Source organism: Suricata suricatta, chromosome 5 (genome assembly GCF_006229205.1).
Source record: "Suricata suricatta isolate VVHF042 chromosome 5, meerkat_22Aug2017_6uvM2_HiC, whole genome shotgun sequence".
NCBI classification, from domain to species: domain Eukaryota; kingdom Metazoa; phylum Chordata; class Mammalia; order Carnivora; family Herpestidae; genus Suricata; species Suricata suricatta.
In genome coordinates, this window is record NC_043704.1 from 82,878,397 (window position 1) to 82,903,570 (window position 25,174).

Below are 25,174 nucleotides of genomic sequence, written 5' to 3' on the forward strand. Positions count from 1 at the left end.
GATCATGACCTGAGATCATGAAGTTGATGCTTAACCAACTGAGCCACCCAGACACCTCGTTTAAACCACTTTTGATGGACTATTCTGTTATTGAAGCCAAAAAATTTTGATTGACAGAGTTCTGGATAAAGCACAAGTCTGGTGGGAGGGGAGATATCAAAGACCCTAACCTTAGGAAGAAGTATCTATGGCAGAGAGGAAGAGCTGAGGCAGAACCGGGACCCCTGGAGGGGCACAGTCACTAATGAGCAGGGCGGAGAATGGATTGGGACTCCTTATTGATCAGAGTACAGCCAGTGCTCCCCACTGCTAGAAGGTGCTTGAAAGCAGGAGCCAGACAGCAGAGGCCACTTTGGCGAGGTTTTGGGGACTGGTGCAGTCCTGGCTGGCCAGCCCTCCCGCTCTCTCCATGGGAAATGCAGGGGTCAGGACCTGGTACTACATGTATCAACATGGTATTACAGCTCCAGGTAGCCTGATGGTGGTGGAGGAAACAGGGGCTTTGAAGCCAAACAGATCTGCCACTCACTTAGGCAGAGCTTCAGTTTCCTTCTCTGTAAAATGAGGACAATCATACCTGCCCCACTGGGTTCTTATAAAGATTAGAATACATTAAAGTGAATTAATTTCACTAGTCTGTAATATAGTGGGAGTTTATTAAAAGATAATTAAATTATTATCATTTAATTGGAACCTGCAGAAGTAATGAAGATGCCTCATGGTGTACCACTAGATGCATGGCCAATAGATGCTGAGTGAAATCAGGCCAATTTGAGACTTGCTAGGGTAATCTGGTGTTGAACTACCGTGATTAGTCGTCTAAGAGAGAAGACCCTGGGAATGGAGTTTCTGTAGGTCATTTCTTCTCTGTCCCCAGATACATATCTGAAACAATAGACTTCCTTCGTGAGGGAGAACATTACTATTTGCAATGACATTGTTTTCCCCTGAGCAGGGAGGAAGACAAAGACAAAAGACGTGCAGTGCTGATATAAACGAGAATGCCAGTAGTAAGTGGGTTTTCTAAAGTTCCCAAGGGACTGGGTGAGGACTTATCATGGGGTCTCAGACTCCTGAGAAGAAGGAGGGGGAAGACCTTAGAATGTTCCCTACCAATCCTATCATTGACGACTTGCATTATAAAAGCACCCAAGGTACAAATATAATAACCAGAATCAGAGGCTTCCTGCTCACGGATATGAGGGGGAGATGGACCAAAATAGCCTCACAGCACTGACAGCAGACTCTGAGAAGCCACCCCTTCTCTCCTGGAGCCCCTTGATACACAACTCTTCTAAGTAATTTCCAACCTTCTGTTGACTCACAGAAAGAAGAAGAATTGAAGTTACTGGCGTTTGTAGTAACAGGATGAGAAAGTACGAGACTTCCTGTTGTGTGTGTGTGTGACAGCTGGTGATAAGTGGAGGGCTCTGCACAGGAAATCCGCTCAGCTTCTGCAATGTGACCTGCCTGAAACTTGGGTGCTCCTTCAGTCTGGATGTTGATGGCAGGACAGAGGGGCGCCTGGACTATGAGCGACGTGGTAGAGAAGAGTTTGGAAGGGCCGCTGGCACCTTCTATGGATGAGGCCTCCCAGAAAAGAGGAGACCTGGTAGGAATCTTAAATGGGGATAAGGTAAAATTCGATGACGCGGGACTCTCCTTAATTCTGCAGAATGGCCTGGACACCCTTCGCGTGGAAAATGCTCTGACAGATGTCATCTTGTGTGTGGACATTCAGGAATTCTCCTGCCACCGCGTGGTTCTTGCCGCTGCCAGCAACTATTTCAGGTCAGCATGCTTAGGATTACAGTCAGATTGGGTGCAGGTTGTAAGGAGAATCGGTATTGATGTGATAGCCCAATCTAACTAGTTGGCTATTGTTGCATATACGGTTTGTGTATCTATTTAGGTTCATGTGTCTATTCCAGATACAAGAAAGGAAGCTATTAAGCCTTAGGTTTTAGATTTGTTTAAGGCATATTAAAAGAGAGGTTGGTGTCATTTAAAAGCAACGTTTATGTATTATGGCAAATTTTCTGTATATGTGTCATTGTTCCAGAGGATGGAAAATTACTGAAGTCATGGGGATTTCTTCCCCCTTGGTCTGAGTAGTGTGTTGGAAACATGATATTGTCTTTTTTCTCCAATAGAGGTAGAGAAAATGCTGTGGCTCCTCTTTTGGAGTTATCGAATGACTTGCTGGAAGTTAGGGGCATCTGGTTGTGCACAGGGGGTGGACTGGAAAAGAACACAGTAACAAAGGTGCTTTAGCAGCGAAAGGCCCCCAGATACATCACACTCTGAGACCTGGGTTCCATCCTGCTCTTCCCTTCCCGACAGGGAGACTTGAGGCAACTCTCTTCATGCTCTGAGTTTCTGTTTTGTTGTCTGTACGCTGGGGACAATGATGATTACTTCTCTGGATTGGTGGGTAATTAAATGCGAGAGGGAACGGGTCTTACACAGTGCCAAGGGCAGTAGATGCTCAGCATGTCTTTGTTGAAAATCTTTACCTCATTCTGTTTGGTTCAGCTTAGAACCATTTATTGTTTACCATGAGCAAATGCCTGGGATAGGAACATCGGAAAATCAGGAACACAGTGAATAGGGCTGGATCCAGAACTCTCCAGATCAATGTAGACATGGTGGGAAACAGTCCCAAAGAGAAATGGGGATGAAGAAGGTATCTGGGTAACTTGAAAAAGAAATACCTTTAGAATTCCTTTTAATGAGATTCTTCTTAACTCTTTGTTCTGACTGAGGAAATTAAAAACTATTTACATATGTAAACATCATGAAAAGTATTTTATCTTTTTACTTTTTCTGAATGCTTAGAGGAAAAATTTTACCTGGAATTCAAAGAGCAGGGTCAATGAATTGTTGTGGGATTGATTGGGTCCCCTATGTAAACAAGGCAAGGGGACCCCTGGAGTTGTGGGAAGTAGTGCCTGCTATGTGCCAGACAGACATGGTTTTCTGGTTTTATTTTGCAGCACTGTGGTGAAGGTGGCTAATGCCCCCTTTTACAGATGAGGAAATGGAAACCCTACATTACAAATTAATCATTGCTGGACTAGGGATTGGGTATGTTTTAGAAATCCTCGTTTTTACTGCAATACAAATTGCCACTAAATTTGGGGCTCCATTCCACAGGAAGTATATAAAGGTAACATGTAGGTACAGCCATGTAGATGGGATGACACAGATAAACACATTTCTCTCCCACCGGTAGTGGTCATATCTTTCACATTGATCAACAACAACTTTCAGAAGTGAATGAAAAGTCAACTTAGCTCAAGGTACGAAGTACCCATTTTTAGATTTATTGATTCTCTTTTGAATCACTGGGAAATGGCAGTCATACAAATGTATGCCTGATTAGCAAGTTTGTTAGTGGCTCAGCCTGCCTATGGAACAGGACCACTTGCTGTGTGCTCTCAGGCACATCGCTGACCTCTCTGGTCCTTGGGTTTCTCATCCTAAACAGAGGTGTTTAGGTCCAGGTCCCTCCCACCCTGCTGATGTAGGATGCTTAGGGAAAGGGTCTACCAGCCCTCCAAGGGGGTGATAGCCATGAGACTCTGGAGGCTCCCGCACCGTATGCGTGTGGGCCTATGGGTGAAGACTCTCTTCCAAAACTGCCTGGTCACATAGGGAAATTCCTTCTGATCTCTTCTTTAGAGCAGCAACTTTTGGTTCTTATCTTGGTATATCCAAGATGACTTTCCTCCTATAACAAATGCAGTCTTGGAGACAGAATTCTTGTTTCCAGTACTGCTCCTAATAAAAACTTCTCTGGTTGAGCACTTGCTGTGAGCAAAGCCCTGTGCCACCTGTGTCACATACACATTCCCACAGCAGCCCTGCGAGGTAGGGAGTTTTATCCTCACTTACAGATGAGGAAGGAAACCCGGAGTGTCTTGGTGAATAAAGTGACCAAGTGGGATTTGGACTTAGGGTTGACATGAAGTCTGACATTGCCTCACCACCCATCTTGCTTTGTTTCTAAGGTTTTGAAAGAGGTTGGGAGCCAAGTTCCTCTTATGCTCACACTTCGGAAGGGCAGAGAGTTGACTCTGTCTGAGAGGCTTGTGACACAGCCCTCTTTGCTTTGGAGGGCCTGGAAGCTGGCTATTAAATTTGTACATTTTTTTTCTTGATCCACTGAGGGCATAAATATTTTTCATAGAGTGATTGAACCACAGTTTATTTAACCAATCCCCTGCTGGCAGACATTTGGATTGTATCTAATCTTTTGCCATACAACAATGTTTTAATGAATAACCTTACACATATGTCATTTTTATGCATGCAGGAGTACCTGGGGGTGCATTTCTAGAAGAGGGCTTGCTGAGTTGAGGAGAAAAGCATCTGCAGTGTAAGCGGATGGATATATATGTCACATTCTCCTTTATAGGGGTTCAGTCATTTTGAACTCCCCACAGGCTTGCCAAAAGAGGATAGCTTCCAATAAGTTGTGATTTTTCCCAATATGATAGATGAGAAACAGTATCTCAGTTTTGTTTTAATTTGCATTTCTCTTATTTTGAATAAGTTCAAACATCTTTTTGATGTTTAAGGATTGTCTGTAGTTCTTTTTCTGTGAACTGTCTTTTCTCAGCCTTTCAAATTTTTCATGTATATATATATATTTTTTAATGTTTATTTATTTTGAGGGGGAGACATAGAGAGAGAGAGAGAGTGCGTGTGTATGTGTGTGTGAGCAGGTGACAGACAGAGAGAGAGGAGGAGAGAGGATCCCAAGAAGGTTCCATGCTCAGCACGGATTCCGATGTGGGGCTTGAACTCATGAACCGTGAGATCATGACCTGAACTGAAATCAAGAAGTTGGTCAGTTAACTGCCTGAACCACCCACATACCCCAAACTTTCAGATATAGTTTTTAAAATTAAAATTTATTTTTATCAAAGTACTACATGCAGATAGTTAACAAAGAGTCAAATACTATTTGAAGACTTATAATGAAAAAACAAGAATTCCTCTTCACCTCCTCTACCCTTCAGCATTGTTCACCAAAGGCCACCATTTTTGATGGTTAGCTGTTTCGTATTGTATTTATATTTCTTCAAAATATACTACTCTTTTTTGATTTCTAAATGTTAGACATCATTTACTAGTTTCCTGGTATGGCTGATAAGGACTTAGCACTTGCTCCTAGCTCCCTTACCACACACTTACCTTTCCTACAATCTCTCAGTATAATGTTATCACATTTTTCCTGACTAAATTTGTATTAAGAATTTACATGATGTCCATGAAAACATTGTATCCTGTTGAGCCAAGCTGTGTGAAATGATTACACTTTGTTTCTTGTAAAGCTTTTTGTCTTTTCTAAAGTTAATAATTCATTGTTTTTCCATTTGCTTAATTTTGGGACTGTCTTTTGCTCACAGCTTCTCACCATGATCTTTCATGTGGGCTAGTGCATCAAAGAACCTACCAGTTCCATTTTCCCTCAGAATCTTCCTCACTGACATCGTTTTATACATGTTCTCTGGACATGCTGCCCAGCTATTGTCTACCTGCTTACGTAACCATGGTGGCTATAAACTGGGACTATATTAGTAACTCAGACAATGTAGTTCCCTTTGGGGGCCTATTTAGAAGTCTTGAGTGGAATGAGGAAGTTGGGAAAATACATAGAGTTGAGACTGAGAAAAGTGCAAGGGAGAATAAAGCTTAAAATGTAGCTCATGACATACATTAAATGTCAAACAGCCAAATGTCGAGGTGTCTGAATATTATCCTGGCAGGAAAATCAAGGAAAGCACAATTTAATATTTTATAGTAGTTATTTTTTTTAATGCTATAAAACTACTAGTGTCTTTTATAAGACTACTAAGAAAGCTACCATTTGTGTTATGCCTTTGGACATGTCCTCAAATCAAACCAGTTGGAACCAGTTGTGCATCCTACATGTTGAACTGCACCTCCCAAAGGATCTCCATCTACACTGGTGGTTCTCACCATTTTGTGGGGGCAGGGAACAACTCACTGCAGATGTGGGATACTCCGTAAGTGAGGCTGACCCCTGAGGGCAATCAGATTGTGTTTCCAGGGGTGGCTGAGGGAAGGCGTGGTGATGTAGGGAGGGATCATCAGGCTCCTCGCAGTCCTACCAGAGGACTGGCCTTCTCACATGAACAGAAAAGTTTTCAGCCTGAGGCTGAGTCGATAGTAAGCTCCTTTGTTGCTGCGGCTGCTCGAAGGACCGTGGCTCCTGCTTGTACCTCAGTACCCTGGTCTCTGGGTCTAGTTCCTGAGGCCATGATGAGGGGACTTCGACCACTGGCTACAAAAATCAAGCACAGGTCAGGAGTGGGAATGACATTCTGGCGCCAGTCTATTAATATTATTATTATATATTAACCAATTACTGTATGGCAGCAAGTGGGGTGAGAAGATACTCTTAAACCATGTGTACAGGTTATAGTCCTTTGCTTTTTCTGCATAATGGTTTAGGGTGTCTCCAGGGGAGCCAGCAAGCACACATGAGAGACTGAGTGCGAAGGAAAACAAGAAAGAGTTAAGGCCATCTGGGTCTGGATTAGAAATCTGGCTGATGGTGAAAGCATTGAGGGTTGCTGTTGCCAGAGTGGGCATGCCTGATCAAGTGAACTGGCGATTGTACTTCTAGCATTGGGTCCTGCATTTTATTTTTTTGGTCTTGTTCATTTGGCAGAATCAATGTGGTGGTTAATATTTAAGTACTAGAGACCAGGGCAGCTTGCTGGATCAGTTGGTTAGGTGTCCGACTTCGGCTCAGGTCTTGATCTCATCATTCGTGAGTTCAAGCCCTGAGTCGGGCTCTGTGCTGACAGCTCAGAGCCTGGAGCCTGCTTCAAATTCTGTATCTCCCTCTCTCTCTCTGCCCCTCTCCTGCTTGTGCTCTTCACCCTCTGTCTCTCAAAAATAAATAAATATTAAAAATATTTAAGTACTGTAGATCTATAATTTCTTATCAGCAATTCTAAAATCCTCCAAGTGCTAATGAATGAAAAGGTTTTTAGAACTTATTTGGCAGACAGATTCGTGACTTGAGCTGCACTTATCTGATAGAAACATCTGTCCTGAATTGAGAAGAGACTACTTGGAGTCTGTTTATTCCACTATGCATATATTCACTGCTGGAGTACTAGTGCTCTGGATATAGGAGTACTGGAGGTGCTATATAATATTCAAGATATAGTAATGTCCAAACAATTCTGAATGTCAGAGCACATCTGATTGTAAGATTTGGGAGTAAGGGATTATGGGACTTTTCTGATAAAGTTTATTTTCCTTTCGGTGTTATTATTCTAGTTTGTTTCATATGAATATTTTAAATATTTGTAAAATTAGTTTACATACAGTTTTGCATCTTGCTTTGAATTTTTTTCAGTATAATCTTTCCCCTATAGTTTTCATAACTCCTATTTATTTATTTAGCTACCATTTTTAATAGATGTGTCATATGAAAGTCATTCTCTCATTGTGAATGTAGGTCACTTCTACTATTTTTATTTTTATAAATGGTGTGGTGATAAACATCTTTGGAATAAGTATTTCTGCAGTTTGGAATCTGGAAAGGCCAACATTTTTTGAATATTTTCTGCATGCCAGGAACTTTGCTGGATTCTTTTTCATTTTGTTTAATTTCCACAATATCAACAATTAGGTAACAACTAGTGGATAGCATTGTCTCCATTTCACCCTCCAAGGAACTCACTTTGATAGGAAGAATGGTTTCCCTGTTGGGATCCAAACTGAAAGCAGACCTTTCTATCAGGCAGAAATGTAGCTGTTGGGACATTAACTATGCAAGACCATTAACTCCCCCTCCCTACCATGCACTAGTATAGTCTATGTAAGCTGTAGATGAGGAGAAAGTGTAAAAGTTATTGCCTCCATGTGCATGTACACACACACACACACACACACACACACACACACACAGGCAGAACACTATGGGAACATTCAAGCCACTTTGCATTTGGAGGCTGAACTGACAGACCCCCATAGCATCAAAGACTCAGTGTGCCTTAGGGCACCAGTCTGGGTCAAAGGATTAAATAAGAAATAGGAAGTAGGTCAGGATTTGAGGTAAAGAGACAGTATGCTTTGAAAGCATAGGGCCTCAAGAACTTGTAGGACATCACTGGGGCAGGAACCAGTGACTGCTTGGTCTAATGGAAAGAACACCATCTTAAAACCTTGTCACTGGCATTTGAGTCTATACCCTGCTACGTACTGGCTGTGTAAATCTTGGAGGAATTGCTTGGCCTTTCTCAGGTTCAGTGCTATTATACCACACAGTGAAGCTACTGATTTGTGTCTATCCATCCCAGTAAAGTTTGTGAAATACACATAATAAAATAGATTCCTTTATGAATTTGTTTACCTAAACATTTTATGGATGATAAAGTCAGATTTCTCCATTCTAAGAAAGAGAAATCAACTGGCTTTTTTGAGGATTTATGTAAGTAACTCAGAATCCCCCAAAAGGCCAAACTCAGAAAATAGACAGGAGCCAGGAGGGCCAGGCCATGGCCAGGACTACAGCCTAAAGCCACCCAGTACCCATTTGGGGAGGACTCCCCTGCTGTTGCAGGATCCTGGAGGCCAAGGCTAACACAGCTCTGGCCACTGGCACTGTTGCCTTTGCAATTCCTGGAAACTGAAGACTGCTGTTTTCACCAGAATAGGTTCTCCTCTGTCCCTACTTTTCCACATTACCAGCTTCCAGTTCCTAGCCTGGAGTTAGTTTATCTAATTGGTCAAAGCTGAGTTACACATGTTGATGCATTAGCTGTGACAGAAGTTAGAAAGTGTGTATTGGGCCTTTGCAACTTCTGGATCAGGAAGTGGCTTCTGCTGCACCCCACATCTCATTCAGAGGGGGAATTTGCCACACCTAGGGAAGGTTTCAGATGCTGGGCAACCCAAAACTGACAAGGATCCATTATATGCAGCTACTATGTGCCAGTCTTGTGTTAGGTGCAGAGTAAGGGTTAAGGAATCGTGAAAAATATACAGGTATTAGAGGATTCCATGACTCCTGTATCATAGGCATCAGAGATAATGATCCTGAGATCTTACAGGCAAGAGTACAATTATTTTTCACTTTTGCTTCTCTTTTCCCTTCAAATTTTGAGTGGCCTTGGTATACCTGTGAGACTGTGTGGTACATAGGCATCATCATCATGCATGGTCTAGAAACTGGCTGGAATTGTGAGCTATGGGAAAGTCCTTGACACCCTTGGAAGGGCTGGCATTCAGCAGACACCTTGTACATATTTGATATGAGTAAAAACTTGACATTCTTCCTGTAGGTTCAGACACCAATAGGTAGCATACTGGTCAGAGCAAGAAGTCCTCACAGAGTTGGGATGCTATTGCATAATTTTTAAAAAGATGAGAATAATAAAGTGTGGTCATTATAGGAAAGATTTGAAGGATAAGTGAAAAATCCAGATTGCTTCAGACTGTTGTGGATTCAGCAGGTTACTCACATGACCATCTGGACACAAATGTGCTATGCTGACATAGAGACTACTGCAGACTTTTTTTTTTTTAGGAATGGAAGGCACTGGGCAGGAGTTGCTGCCCCAGGACAGAAGTTCATGTAGGTCCTTTCAATTTTTAATAAAATATCATCTCTGTCATCTTCACCCCCTGTGTCTAGGGCATGTGGGTCTTCTTTCACTCAAGACCAGAAAATCCATTCTTCTCCTGTTTTGAATAATGCTCCACAGAGCTCTCAACTAAAACACAACAGAGAAATGCTCCTCATTGACATCTCAAGTTTTGAGCTTTTCCCTATTCCAAGCACACAGATATGTAACTTTCCATTAATGAAAATGCCTTTGCAGAGTAGATTCTTATAATAGTAAACACCAAATAGTCCACGAGAAGAGATGCCCATATGAAGAACATCTATATTTTTGGTAAAACTGCCTTGGAGCTCACCATCCATCATGTTGCTCAATGTTCCTATATTAGTCAGTGTTCTTTTGGTGGCAAGGAATAGAAGCTGAGGTCAAATTAGGCAAAAGAGGCAAGATATTAGGTCACATAGCCAATTCATAGGAAGGGCCGGGATGTAGCAGAACCCGGAGAGAAGAGGAACCAGGCCTTGAATGCAATTGGGGGGCTTTCTTTCCACCCTCATTTGACTTCTTTCTCAGGTGGGATTTCTCAGATGACTTCTGCCACATGGTGGGGGTTTGTTCCTTGGCAGCTCTGAGACTCGCTCCTTTTAGGTTTGTTCCAGAGAGAAACTGAGGGGCTAGCTTCAGTTCGAAAAGCCCCTGGGAAAGACTCTGGCCCGGTTCCACTCTATTACCCAATCCTAGACCAATCGTTGTGTCAGGGAGGTGGGGCACAGTGATCAGCCTAGTTTAGTGTAGGAGTCCAAGGGTTGGCCAGAATGGGGGGCAGGGCAAAGGAGGGGATATTGATAAAAAGGTAAGAGCTTCTGTCTGAACCATGTGATTTGAGTGGGACTTGGAAGAGCATTTCCCAGAAGGGGAAGGCATTAGACAAAAGTAAAAATGAATGTACATTAAAGAGGGCTAATAAATGCTGGTTTACTTTCTTTTCTTAGCTAACTTATTGTATTTCTGCCTTTGCATTGGCTGTCAGGAAGCTCAGTGCATTAGCTTTCTCTAGCCTAGGTTTCAGTGATATATTCTCCTACTTTAATTACTTAGATCTTACCTTCTTACTTTTTGTTGTTACTGATTTGCATTTTATAATATCTCTGAGGCTTTAGTATAAGCCACCTTAAGTTATTTTGGAGAGGCTTTTTTTTTTTTTTTTTTAAAGTAAGCTCTAGGCCCAAAGTGGGGTTTGAACCTACGGCCCTGAGATCAAGAGTTGCATGCTCTACTAATTATCAGCCAGGAGCCCCTGGAGAGACCATTTTTGTATAAATATAAGTCTCCTTTGCTATGAAAAAATATCATTTAGGCAACCTCCATGTCCTCTGCAAGCTGTAAGGGTAGGCATTCTTTAATTACGTTTAACTTTTGTGGAAAGCTTTAAGGCCACAGTAATTACAGGAGTACCATAACACAATCAACCCAAAAGTTACATTATAGTTCTTTCTGAGGAGACATTGAAGGATCTATAAAAATTACCTGCCAGCAGGTATATATATATATTATATATACATATATATATAATATATATAATGATTCAGGTTCAGGGTCAAGTAAGAGCTCACTGACATTCAGGAGATCATGTGTCATGTAGAGTAAGCTCAGGCTTATTCTAGATAAGGGTAGATATCAAGGGCATTTTGGTGTTGGGGGAATTAGGGGAGAGGTAGATGCCCAGTGAAAAATTCTTGGAAGGTGGGGTTAGTGGACATAGCACTCAAGGTCAATTGGATGAATGACCCACTCTCTACCAGGCACTGAGTTTACAAAGATTAATGAGTTCTGGTTCCCTATTGACTTCAAAATCACAGTCAGTTAGAGGAGAAATTTAGGCAAATCAGTGTTTCAGTATAGGGTAATAATACCAATATTTCAGTGTAGGTAATATGAAAGACTTCTGCTTACAGAAGGGGCATTAAGTCAGACTGGAGAAGAAAGCAATTAGAGAGAGCTTCCTGGAAGAGTATAGCCTAATCTATGGTAGCTCCTTCTTCACCTTTGGCTTTAAAACTCCTCTCTACTCTCAGCTGGAGGATCTTTTGCTTTTCCCCCCTCTCCTTGTGGATCTGTGTCATAAAAGCCCAAGGAACAGGCCTGGCAGTCTAGATTCTTCTGTGGCAGCTGGTGAAGGGGGAAGTCTGGAACACATACGTGATCACTTTTGCCCTTTCACAATAGGGATAACTTTTATGCCTCAACATTTGAATACCTTGGGGTGCGAATTAGGACCAATGCCATTTCCCATGTTTCTAAGGGGTCAGAACCAGGGAATGCTCAAACAAATCTCTGAGCAAAGGTTGATTTTTGACTTCTGGATAATGACACAGAGGTCATAAGGAGGCCAGCATGGGGTCCTGGGGGTTGGGATGGAAAATGTTTGGAAAGGGAGCCTCCAGGGCAATAGCCTGGTCAGGATGTGGCAGTGGACAGTGAGCATAAATGCTGACCCTGTTCGTGGCCCAGTGGGAAGTGAGAATCAGAGCAGATCTCATTGAAGAGGGAAGTGGTGTTTTGTTAGGGGAAGCCAGGTTTCGTCTTTGGCAAGGAGAGGGAAGATGTGCTAAAGCAAATTAAGGTAGAGAACAACTACAATGTTTTGTACTCTAACATCTCAAGTGGGAGGGTTTAAGGAAATAGCATGGGCCTGGGATACCAGTGTGGAGAATCACTAGATAATACAGTTCTCTATACCCACACTTCGTTTTAGGTCACTCAGTCTTGGAGCTCATTGTTATTTATTCACATGGCAGTTAGAAGAGATAGGTGGATGTGGGGAGTGTGGTGTAAAATAGGTAAATCCTCTTGGCCTGCAGGACAAGGACTGTACTGCATGTGTAGTTTCCTTCTGTCCACTTACCCATCCACTCATCCACCCACCCATCCATCCATCCATCCATCCATCCATCCTACAAATATTAAGTCTATACTGTGGGCAAGCAAATAAGAATTGAGAGAGAAATAAAATCTAGCCCTTGCCTTTCAGAGACTTATAAATCTAATAGAGGAGAAGATTCATTAAAAGTAAACTATATAGGGGTGCCTGGCTGGCTCAGTCAATTCTTATGTAGAGCCAAGATTTCACTTAAAAGAATAAGCTATATAGAGTGTACATAAAGATGCCTGTCTGTCCCAAGAGTATTGATGTAAATAGAGACACATACTGGAAACTGCTAGTTGTTGGGCATTGCTGCTTCAAGGGACTTGGAGGGAGCATATAGATCAGACTCTGGGGAGCCTTGTATGGCAATATTGAGAGTACATTAACATTTCATTTTCTGAGCACTTTTAACATAACATTCTTTAGCATTTGGGCCCATTTGTTATTCATTATTCATTTGTCTAATTGTGTCAATCAGGACTCTGCACCGCAAATGGTAGCTACTCAGTTCAAACTGCTTCTAGCATATCAAAAAAAGAAGCTATTTGCTCACATTATTTAAAAGTTCAAGAGTATTGATGTTAGGTCTTGTTTGATCCTTGTGTTCAAATAATATCATCAGGACTCAGCTTCTCCCTCTATCTCGTCTCTGCTTTCCTCTGTGTTGGTTACTCACTCAGGGAGGATCTTCACAGATGGAGGCAAGAAAATATCCAGCAGCTCCAAACTTTTGTTTTTCCCAGCCCAGCAGTTACAGCAGGAAGAGAACTTGTCTTTCCCAGGGGTTCCAGGGAAAGCTCTAGAATTGGTTTTGATTGGACTGGGTTCTTCCTATGCCCATCAGTAAACTGATCATTGTGGCATGGAGACTAATAAGTGACATGGACAATGCTCAACCCAGGCTAGGATGTGGGACCAGCTCTATTCAAACCTCAGACAGAAATTGGAGGAGGGATAGGTCTCCAAGGGAAAATCTTGGTACCTTTACTGAAAAGATTAGGAATAATGAGAAAAATAAGGAAAAACAAGAACTGCCTATAATATCTTTGTAGTCAAATCATTGTTGAATCCTGGCCATAAACATTTGCTATGATCGATGCTCTATCCGCTTGATGTTGCAGGACAGAACAAGCCTTTCTTTCTGTCATAAATATGGATGGGCTGAGTTACATGGCATGTTGAGGCCTCAGCAATGGTCCAGTGGAGCTGGGAGGGACACTGGTGCTATAGAAACATGGCTGGAGTCCTGGTCCCCAAAGGATACCTGTGCAGTGTCCTTGAGGAGTGGTGAACTTGGGCAAAGAGGTTGGCAGGAGGCAGTTCTTTTAGGGCTTGATATTTAGAATCAGGTGGGGGACAGCTCTGGGATTCTAGCTTCTCTATCAGTTTGGAGCAAAGATTCAGCCAGCAGCTGGGGTTCAGGGAACTGATTCCAGACTCCAGACAGAGATAGCAGCATGTGGTTAGTCATGTCTATTAGAGATGGCCAAGAACCCTCAAATCCTTCTCTGAAGGCTCCCCTCCAGGTGTGTGAGATTTACATGTGAACTGCAGATAAGAATAGAGAATTGCACACTGTTTATTATTAATAGGGCTTTGGCACCACATCCTGTTTCGGAACTCCTAGCTCTAATGAACTGTGTTACTTGAATATAAGCTGCAGGGGCCCCGTCTATACAGCTAATCTGAAGAAAGACTTGTAAGGCCCGGACGAGGCCAGCTTCCATCTGAGCCTGTGTGCCCCATCCGCTACCCGCAGTTTGGGAGGCAGCCTTGGGCCTCACGGAATTCTAGGAGGGCTGGATCTCAGAAGGTGAAAGGGAGAATTTACAGAGAGGGAGGATTTTCAAGGGCATGTCTGCCCCAGCATCACTGCCGCTTATTTCTTTGACGTGGAACTTTGTGCAATCTCCTCCTTCTCAGGGTGAGCCATAGGGGCTTGTGTTGGGAAGTGAGGTGACCTATCCCTAGAGTATTGGTACTTAAACATTGGTTTGCCAATGAATTATGGGTAGGGGTGGGGAAGCCTAATAAAATTCATATTCCCAGCCCTATTGCCAGGGATTTTGATTCAGTAGGAAATGGTAGGTGAAAGGTTGTGGTGCCCTCAGTGTAGAGGACCTGGGGACCATCAGAAGTGTTGTCATCCCATGCTAGGTCACCCCTGCATATACTTACTCCCTGCTTTTTTTACAATGGAGACCCATTTGACCATCCACATTGGGTTTATATCCATATAATCTTTTCTTAATAAACTGTTCATTGAATAGCACATGATTACTAATTAAAAATTTTTTAACCAATTGTATATACATTAACATATATATATATATATTTTTTTTTTTTTTTTTGAGAGAGAGAGAGCATGTGCATGCAGGGGAGGGGCAAAGGGAGAGGAACAGAGAGACTCTCCTTTTTAAAAATTTTTTTATCATTTAGTTTCTGAGATAGAGAGAGACAGAGCACCAGCAAGGGAGGGTCAGCGAGAGAGGGAGACACAGGATCTGAAACAGGCTTCAGGCTCTGAGTTGTCAGCACAGAGCCCGACGTGAGGCTCAAACCTGCAAACCGCGAGATCATGACCTGAGCTGAAGTCGGATGCTTAACCGACTGAGCCACCCAGGCGCCCCACCAACATTTATATTCTTAAATATAATTTACTCAGTTAGCCAATATTAGAGCTATTCAACACAGAATATCTCACTAATGCAGAGGAGTTAGCTCCTGGTATAGATGGGGTGGTGAGGGGATTAGAGGAAGAGTAGAACAGGGGCAGCATGGGTAGAGCTGGCCTAGGAATGAAATAGTGGGGATGGTGGGGTAGATGTTGGTCTATGGGCCTGTAATTGGGTTTAGAGGCACAGGAGGGATGAAGGAGGAGGCATATGTGGAGGCTCAAGGAGGAGGTAAGCTATAGTAATGTTGGGCTGGGTGAAAGATTATGACTTGGTAACATTTATGACCCGCGGAGGTATGTAGCACTCATCAGAGGTCTAAGTGGTCTAAGTGGAGTGTTCTAGTGGGCCCCGTGTTCTTTCCAAGCTCCAGGCCCTGGACTTGGGGGTATGATGGGAGTTCTCTGTGGAGGTGGAGGGCTCATGAGGCAGGCCTCCTTGGCGGCATTCTCCCAGGTGTGTTTGGTAATTTTGGAGGTGCTGATTCTTGTCAAAGGAAGGACATGTCGTTTGTTCATTCATTCACTCATTCATTTTCTCCCCAAATATTTACTGAGTCCCTACTAGGCTCCAGGTACCGTTCTAGCCCCAGGGATACAGTGGTGATTATAACACATACCCTCACTCAGGTCACATTGTGGTAGGGACACAATTATTAAACTAGTTAATTTCAGGTTGTGACAGGCTGTAAAGAAAAATAAAAGAGGTGAAGATGTTAGGGAGGGCCTCTTTGAAGAGGTGATTTCTGAGCGAGACCTGAATGAAGTGAGAATTAAGGCCGGCACAACTCAGAAAAGAGTGTGGCCCAGGCTGTGATTGGGGCCACACCCTGACTTCATTCCAGAAGACTCTTAGGCCCATGGAACTTTTCATAGCTATTGTGGGAGACGAACTCACTTGCCCAGCCTCTATTTTGAGATTGGCACTGACTCACTGCTGAGTATTGGGCAACTGGCTCCCAGCTTGAGATTATTTCTACTGTAAAATGAGGATCTTAATAACTACCTCTGTTTTACTAGAATCTCATGAGAATTGGTCAGTGTCCATCTAGAAAATATTTTTTATTACACAAAAATTATATTTGTCTTGAGTATAAGCTAAGGAGTAAATGGGCAGCAACTAACTCAGCTCTGTTTTTAGAGGATGAAACTTGGTCTGGTTCACTTAATGCTCTCACTCAGTTGACACCCCCCGCCCCCCCAAAAAAAGAACTTCCGCTGATTTTCTTGGTTTCAGTGCACTGTTGAGCTCTAGAAAAAGAGTCCAAAGTCCTGGATTCTGATCTCCATTCTATTGCTGACAACCTGTATGGCTTTGGGCAATTTACTTAACTTTTACTTCTATAGTCTTATCACCTATAAAATGGGTATAATAATCAAAGAAGATATAGCTCTTTGTCCTACAAAGTGCTATAAACATAAACAGAAGAGATAACTGTTATTAGAGTGGATATCTAAGGGTGACCCACCTTACATAGGTTATATACTGTTCATAGGGTCCCAACTTTGCCTCAGTGTTTCCATGGACTGCTCAAGAGAGGAGTAGGAGACCTGGGAGGTAGGTCTTTAAGAAATATGTAGCTCTCTCCTAGTTTCACCCTGCCTGTATTCAATATGACTGTGGCCCAAAATTGTGTATTTAAGTGACAGAAAATCAGTGACAAAGTCTCAGAAGAGAGCAGAGAAATGCTAGGATTTGGGGAGCCTTTGAGAAAGGACTCTGTCTTTAGGGCACTTCCTTTCTCCTACTATGTGACAGGCACTGTGCTAATGTCTCTGGACCAGTCTGTGTGTTGCCCTAGCCCTAACTGTATTCTGGAGGGGTGGTAGACAGCAGTCAGTGACTCTGACACCCACTTACCTGATATGCACCAGGCTGAATGCTGGCAAGTCAAGAGTTGCAAGACAGTATGGGTCTGCCTACTCCAAGTATGTACCACCAGCCTGCCAATATTCCTCTGGTCTGGTCCAAAATGCCTTCCCTTAATAAGTGCTGGGTATTGTGCTAACACTTTGCTTATATTATCTCACTTATTCTTCTCAACAACTCACTGGGGTGAGTTTTTGCTCACTAGTATGAAGTTATGTAGTGAGTTAGTATTAGAGCCTAGACTAGACCACAGCCCCCTTTACCTTCCAGCAGCCAGCATTGCAGGCTCTTCTCCTAGGGCCCTGGAGCCCATTTGCACACACTCATTCACATCCACAGAAAGCCAGAAGTGCTTGGGAACTTACCTGCTTCTGGGGCAGCTCCTAGCTAAGACTCGTCAGGAGGTGCTGGAGTATCGGACCAGCTCCTTTGTCTCTTGCTGAGACAGCTCTGGAGTCTATTCTCCAGCAGTCCTCTGCAGGATTAGGCGGAAGTTACTTTCTATACGACCTTTGTCTTGCTTGGCCTCCTTCCTTCCCCTGTTCTGCTCCTCCTATATCCCAAACACGTCACTAGCTTACAAGGGTCAGCTTCTGGTCAATCAAGATACCCTCTTGGGTATGGGCTGAGCTGGAGCAGGATGTTATTTAGAGACTGATTACAAGAAAGGATTCGGAAGCTGTGTTTAGCAGTGACAGCCCGAGCAAGAGTCCAGATCATCCCAGAGATCCCAATAATTGTACCATATGGGAAATACAGAGACTTCAAAAGAGCCCTTCAAAGTGGAAGGCATTGAATTAAGCAATTTATGTTCCTATCTTATTTAATATTAAAACATCTATTAGACTTTTCCAGTTTTCATTGGAATGTATGAGATCATACAGATTCAGGAATGTCTGAGATCATACAGATTCAACAAAGTTCACCTTTTACTAATCTTAAAATCACATTGTAGGTAAAATAGCATTTCTAAATTTCACTTGGGTGGGACTCTGTTGCTATGTTGCGTCAGTTATGTGAAGCTTCATTTGACTCCACCATCACTGCTCACCTTTCTCCTGCTAAATGGCCTGTTTTCTGCGTGTTGATGTACACAACATTTATGTGGGTTGACATTTACTTTTACCCCTAGGATGATTGCAGATCTGGGTGATACTCGAGAGCAGCGCTATCTAATACAGTGGCCACTGGCCGCATGCGGCAGTTCAGCATTTGAGTTATAACTGCTCTGAATTGAGATGTGCTTTAAGTATAGAATGTCCATGAGGGATTTTGAAGTTTCTGTGGGAACAAGGATGTAAGTTATCTCATTAATAACTTAAAAATATTTATTGCATGTTGAAATAACATTTGAGGTGTATAAGGTTAAATAAAAAGTATTAAAATTAATTTCATCTCCTTTTACCTTTTAAGAACATGGTTACTAGAAAATTTGAAATTACACATTTGGCTTGCATTATATTTCTGTGGGCAGTGCTGCTCTAGGGACTCAATGAAAGGGAGGTTTAGCAAGTGAAGTTGTCCAAATCCTGGACAGGCTGAGCTGGGAAGAAATTGTGTGCCTGTTGTGATAGCAGGGTGAGCCTGTGTGACTCTGCTTTAAAAGGTGCGTGGTTCTGCAGATGACCATGAGTCTCTGGCCAAGAGAATTTATGGCTGACAAAAATGGCTTGTAAATTGGTCATCTGCCCAAATGACATCACTGCCCCTCTGCTTCCAAGTACTTTGTAAAAAATCACATTTGTTGTTTCTTTCTTGCTGTCATATTCTTGAGGAGAAAGAGGTCAGTTGAAGGAAGAGAAGAGGAGAGGGAGGGTGGAAGGATTACTCTTGATTAAAACAAGGAGACTTGGCTAACGCAAAAGGTTTAAAGAGTCAGCTAGTCAAGTGAGTTCTCTCTTTTTCTTATTCTCTTTCTTTCTGGGGACTTTTGGTGTTTATGATTGTTCTTGGGAAACCAGAAGCAGGTACCTTTGTTTTGCAGATTAAGAAATGGTGGGGGATTCCCAGAGAGAAATAGGAGGTGTGGAAAAGGGAGGAGGAGCAAGAATTAGGGATAAAATTCTCTCTGTGTTGGTATGGAAGTCCCAGTTTGGGGAAGTGCATTCTATCATCAGGGTGACTTCCTTGGCTGGGAGATAATGGCTCTCTAAGGCTCCTGCTCATGTGTCTGAAGTTCAGGAGGTCCAGTCACCGAGCAGCATGGTGACTGCCTCAAGTAGTACAGTTTGTGGGAAAAGCTTTGGCATTGTCACGAGCCTCCCAGCTCCATTTGGGTACAGTTAATGCTTTACTCCAAAAGCATTCATCACCAGCAAACTAAAGTGAGAAAACACCTGTTAAAAATGTTCTTTTGGGGGTGCCTGGGTGGCTCAGCCAGTTAAGTGTCAGACTTAGGCTCAGGTCGTGATCTCACGGTTTGTAGGTTCGAGCCCCACATCCGGCTCTGTGCTTACAGCTAGCTCAGAGCCTGGAGCCTGTCTTTGGATTCTGTGTCTCCCTCTCTCTCTGATTCTCCCCTACTCATGCTGTCTCTTTCTCTCAGAAAAATAAATAAGAAACATTTAAAAAATTAAATTAAATTAAATTAAAATGTTCTTTTGGAGGCACCTGGGTGGCTCAGTCAATTAAGCATCTGGCTCTTAGGTTTGGTTTAGGTCATGATCTCATGGTTCATGGATCATGCCCCATGATGGTCTCTGCAATGACGGTGCAGAACCTGCTTGGGATTCTCCCTCTCTCTCTCTCTCTCTCTCTCTCTCTCTCTCTCTCTCTCTGCCCTTCCCCTGCTAGTGCTCTCTTTCTCTCTCTCAAATAAACTTTAAAAAAAATGTTCTTTTTGAGTCCTTCCTTGGTTCATAAACCTTCAGTGGCTTCTCATTTCCCACTGAATAAAAAACCTAACTCCTTAGCTTGTCTCCAGTACCTTCCACAGTCAGGACCCAGGTTATCTGTTTAGACTGATCTCTCCCCACCCTCTCTCATCGCCCCTGGGCTCCAGCCAAACCACGTGCCTGCTAGATCCTCTGCACACCCCACATTCTTGCAGCTACTTACCATGTTCATTACTTGGATGTCCTATCCACAGTTGTCACATAGCAACCTTTTCCTTCTCCATGAGAAGCCATCCCTGGCCTCCACAGCACTTTATAAGTCTTTTTGACCCTATAAGACTATTATTTGTGCAGATGTGTTCCTGCTAGATTTTGAAGAACTAGGGACTAGGGGAGAGACAGCTGGTATTAGTGAGCCTGGGCTTCCATAAAAAAATTACCACAGACTGGGTGTCTTCAATAACAGAAATTTATTTTCTCACAATTTTAGAGGCTGGAAGTCCAAAATCAGGGTGCCAGTATGGTGGGTTTCTGGTGAAGACTCTCCTGGATTACAGAATGCTTACACAGCAGAGAGAGAGAGAGAGAGAGAGAGAGAGAGAGATGAAGGGGGAAGGTTGGGGGAGAGAGGGAGAGAGAGGGAAAGGGGGAAAGGGAGGCGGAGAGGGAGAAGGAGAGAGGGAGAGAATTTTGATGTCTCTTCCTCTTCTTTTAAGGTCACAAATCCTATTCGATTAGGACACCACCCTTATGACTTCACTTAACCTTAATTACCTCCTAAAAGCTCTATCTACATTGATGGGTTAGGACTTCAATATATTAATTTTAGGGGGACTCATTTAAATCCAGAGACTGTCTGATATTTAAATCCCTTCTGGCTTTAGCCCAACATTGTATGCAGAGAGGGTACTTAGTAAATACCTGGCATATAGAAAGAAATTTAATTCTAGTGCCTCCAAGTAGTTGTTTTTATAAGTTGTGCTATTTCAGCCTATGGGACTGCTGGGGTCCCCTAGCTCCTGGGAGGGCAAGAGGGAGTTAACAGGTTTTTGTGGGAATCCAACTGAAGGAATTGTCTCAGCTATAGCTATTAAGGATCAGCCTCATGAATGTACTGTCGCTGGTGGGAATGTTGTGAGGCTACTGTCTATTCATAAGATAAATTCCATACAGTTTTTGTGCTGAGAACAATATATATATAATTGTGTCACTGACCAGATGGTCTCTCTTTTGCATTGGCCAAATGGGAGGCCCACCTATAGTGACAATTCAGTGGCACTTCTAGCCTCATTCATAGACTATCTTGATGTCTCCACTCATATTTTTTATCTCATTTCCCCTGCTTGTCATTTATGCATTTGTTATATTTTAGATACCTTTAGGATTTCAGAACTCCAGAAATCTTTTCTGAAACACAGTTGGACTTAAGTGCATTTTAAAAATAAATAAAATTGCTCATACTTCTCCTGAGAGGAATCGATAATTCAAATATAGAAGTCCAGGTAGCAGGGGGGTAAAAAAAATCCCTGTATTTACTTATCTATTAGTTATTGAGATAATCCTTACAGCAAACTTATAATGCTGAAATTCCCATTGCAGACAAGAAAGAGAAAGCGGAAGCTCCTGGAGATTAAGTAACATGTCCAAGTTCTGAGCTGGTGGATCTGGTTTTCAAATCTTGGTCCATCTCATGTCAAGATCAAAATCTTTTCCATCTGTTACCCTGCTTTCAGGATAGACCCTAAATATCCAAAACTCTAGTCCTGGGGAGGGAACAAGAAAGACAAAGACCGGAGGTGAGACAGAGTAGTGGCCTTGCAGAGTTCTGTCCTGCTATAAGGCAATTCAAGGCTCCCAGCTACAACTGGGAACCCAAAGACAGGGGTTCATCCTCTAAGTGAGAGGTACTGGTAGGATCTCTTGTGTTACTGGAGGGCATTTGGGCCCCAGCTAACCACGCCTGGGTGTGGGGCCAGCCTTCAGGCCAGGGGAAGGCTTAAATGAGAACTGAACCAGAAACCCTGTTTTGGAGTACTAGTAGTTGAGAAGGTCTGGGCAGGGGAAGGGTGCTACAATGTTCCCAGGAGACTCTCCAGCACTTTGAGCCATTAAAGGAGTTCTTTGGCAATAATAATAAGTCCCACCAGCTTTGCCAGTAGGGCTCCTGTCCCTTCAGATCTGGAATTTCCTTAGGGACCACCACTGGGCACAGCAGAGCAGGACAGTTCAGTTCAGTAAGTATTGATTGAATGTCTGGTGTGTGCTCGGTGTTGGAGGAACACAGAGCTCAAGCATCCCAGGTTCTTAGGGACCTTGCTGTTCTGTGGGGGCAGATAGCTATGAAGGGGGTCTGTTTAGGTCATGGTAGCACTCACATTCACATATTTCTCTTCCAGGGCCATGTTCTGCAATGATTTGAAGGAAAAGTATGAGAAGAGGATCATTATCAAAGGGGTTGATGCCGAGACCATGCACACTCTTCTGGACTACACGTACACCAGCAAGGCGCTGATCACCAAGCAGAATGTGCAACGGGTCCTGGAAGCTGCTAACCTCTTCCAGGTGTGTGAATAAATAGTCTCAGTGCTTTCCTCTGGAGCAGGAGAAAGCAGTGATTCTTCAGAGATCTTCCTGAGCTGGCTCTCAGGCCTGTACTTGGGACATACATACAACCACACCCATACCCACATTCCTCTACTTACTTGAAAGTCAGAAGATGCTCCTTTGGAAAATTTCTCAGAGGGGGTGAGATGTGACATTGACCTTAATACCATAAAGCAAGGGCAGCTTGGTGCCTAGAATCTATACTTGGTTCTTGACTGTAGTGACTACAGAAGCCTAATTGGAGCCAGGGATTTCTAATCCTTACTGAAAGGAAAGAAAGGTAGTTGCTTCTCCCTACTTAACAAGTAGGAAGAGTAAGGCACAGGGAAGGGGGTTATTTGAACCCTGGGCCTTCTGAGTCCAGGAGCTACATGCCTGCCACTACACCAGGCCATCTCTCTAGGAGCAAGTGTCTAGATTTGGGATGCAGGGCCTCGATTGGTCAGCACTTTGTGGTGGGTATGAAACAAGAGCACTTTTCATGAGGGGTATTGCAGAAGATAAAAGAGAACCCTTGGGATTAACTTTGAAAGAGAGAGAGAGAGAGAGAGAGAGAGAGAGAAAGAGAGAGCGAGTGAGCACGTGAGTGAGCACAAGTGTGGGAGGGGCAGAGAGATAGGGAGAGAGGGAGAGACTCCCAAGCAGGGTTTGCACTGACAGTGCCAATGTGAGGCTCGAATTCACTAACTGAGCCAAAATCAAGAAGTTAGACCCTTAACCAACCAAGCCACCCACATGTCCCCAGGATTAAGTTCTATTGTTTCCTTTTGACTATGTTTGTTTCAGTCTGATTGCAATTATATTTAGCTTCATTGAATAATTAGATCCTTAGATTCTGTCAGTTGCATCCACAGTTACGATTGGGGTCCCATTCCAAGTTACCATCTTTGCCTAGGTGTAAAAAGTACACCGTAAACTTGGTTTTGCGGGGTGAAGACAGATATATTATCTCACTGAGGATGTTGAGATTTATGACAAACAGAGTCCAGGGACAAGCGAGGTCAGTCCCAGCGACTGGGACAAACATCAGATCTTGTGCAAGGTTTGGGACTCTGGGAGGTGGTATCCCTTTGGATCCTCAGTAGGTTAGTAGTTGAGGGGAAACAGATGGGGAATGAGGGGCCCAGAGTCAAGACCAAGGGCTATGGGATTATTTTTGTTGAGACTGAAGCCTAGGCAGGATCTGTGGAGTCCAGCAAGGAGGGGAGCTTGGAAAGAGGGAGGAGAGTCAACTATGAAACAGCACTGATGAGTTCCGAAAAATTGCCAATTTTATTGTCTCAGCTTCCTCGGGGCATTTTAAAGATACAGAGCAAGTTACTTTCATTAGAACTAGTCATGCCTTCTGGTGATGTGTCCAAGTTAGTTTCCACCCCCACATACAGCCCTCTCCCCCTTTCTCCTTACCGGCTTACACCTTCAGCCTTACTAACCGCAGGGAAATACTCCTCATTGTGTGGAGTGAGTGACTCAGCAGCCTCATGCTCAGCAGCTCCAGCTCATCTCCCCCCAGCCCCTAACTGCTCCAACAGTCTGACCTCAGCGAAATCCTTCTCAGGTCAGATAGGGACTCTGTCTAGTTCATCTTTGCCTGGGGGCTATAACAGAGCTGTGTGTATTCTACCGTGGGTGTGTGGGTGTGGGTATATGTGCACATCTTTACTTAGCCTCCCTTATTTTCCGTATGATGTCCTCTAGTGTCTTTCTCAGTTTCTGGTGTCCCTGAGTCCAGAACCTCTCTGGTCTGGTTTCTCCAGAGATAAATCTTTTCCAGCAGGACTCCCCCTGCCCCCAAATCTTTTGTTATGTTACAAGAGGTGGGGAGGAGTCCAGGAAGCTCAGATTCTTAAACCCACCCCTGTCATCAGCCCCACCTGCCCCGGCCTTGCTGTTTCTGCTTTCTGGGGTTCTGAAGGACAGACTCCTTTGTAGGCACTTGGTCTGACCTCGCTTTGCTCAACAAAGTCACTTGCCAGTCTTCACATTCTGTGGTTTGGGGTTACTGATATCTCCTGGTTTCAGTGAGGATGGAGTTTGTGTTTCTGTTTCTTGTTCTCCTTTTCAGTTTTGGGTGATTTTTATAAAACTCTTTAGATAGTAAAGACGGTTATCTTTTGTAATAATGTTGCAAACATTCTCCATTGGTTATTTGACTCATAATTTTTAGTAATGGCTTTTTTTATTGTATAAAGGTTTAAAATTAGTGTTTAGTTGGGTCTGTTGATCATCTCCTTGATATTTTTTGCCTTTGTTATATGTTTTTAGAAAGACTTTCCCCATTGCTTAATTATATACTTATTCACTTATAGTTTCTGTTAGTCTTGTTATGTCCACAGCTTTGATACTTAAATCTTTAATGTATCTGGAAATTATTCTGGCATAAATTTTCTCCGTGTCTTCTTTGTCATCGTCCTCCTCCTCTGCCTCCTTTCTCTTCTCTTCCTCCTTCTCATTTTCTCTTAAGTGGTGAACTTCAATAGAAATTTTAGTTTTAATGAGAGGTGGAAGGAAGAGGAAGACAGAGTCAGGATAAAGATAGAGCATGTTCTGTTTATTATTAATTCCCCTATTCTGGTAATCCCTCACCTCAAAAATTTCCAAATCTCACTCACTTTCTAGGCAAAAAAATAGTAGGTTCTCTCAGGGACT

The 25,174-nt window shown here is 43.1% G+C and overlaps 1 protein-coding gene across 2 annotated transcripts in view; it reads left to right on the forward strand.

The window, feature by feature from the left end:
• Positions 1–1,429: 1,429 nt before the first annotated feature.
• Positions 1,430–25,174, forward strand: part of KLHL6 (kelch like family member 6) — a 55,134-nt gene continuing 31,389 nt past the window's right edge. Inside the window, exons 1-2 of one of the 2 annotated variants that reach the window (XM_029939797.1) lie at positions 1,430–1,791; positions 22,318–22,483. In XM_029939797.1, coding sequence (XP_029795657.1) covers positions 1,499–1,791; positions 22,318–22,483 — 459 coding nt within the window. In that variant the 5' untranslated portion in view covers positions 1,430–1,498. The remainder of the gene's footprint in view (positions 1,792–22,317; positions 22,484–25,174) is intronic. The other variant, XM_029939798.1, reaches the window with a different exon arrangement.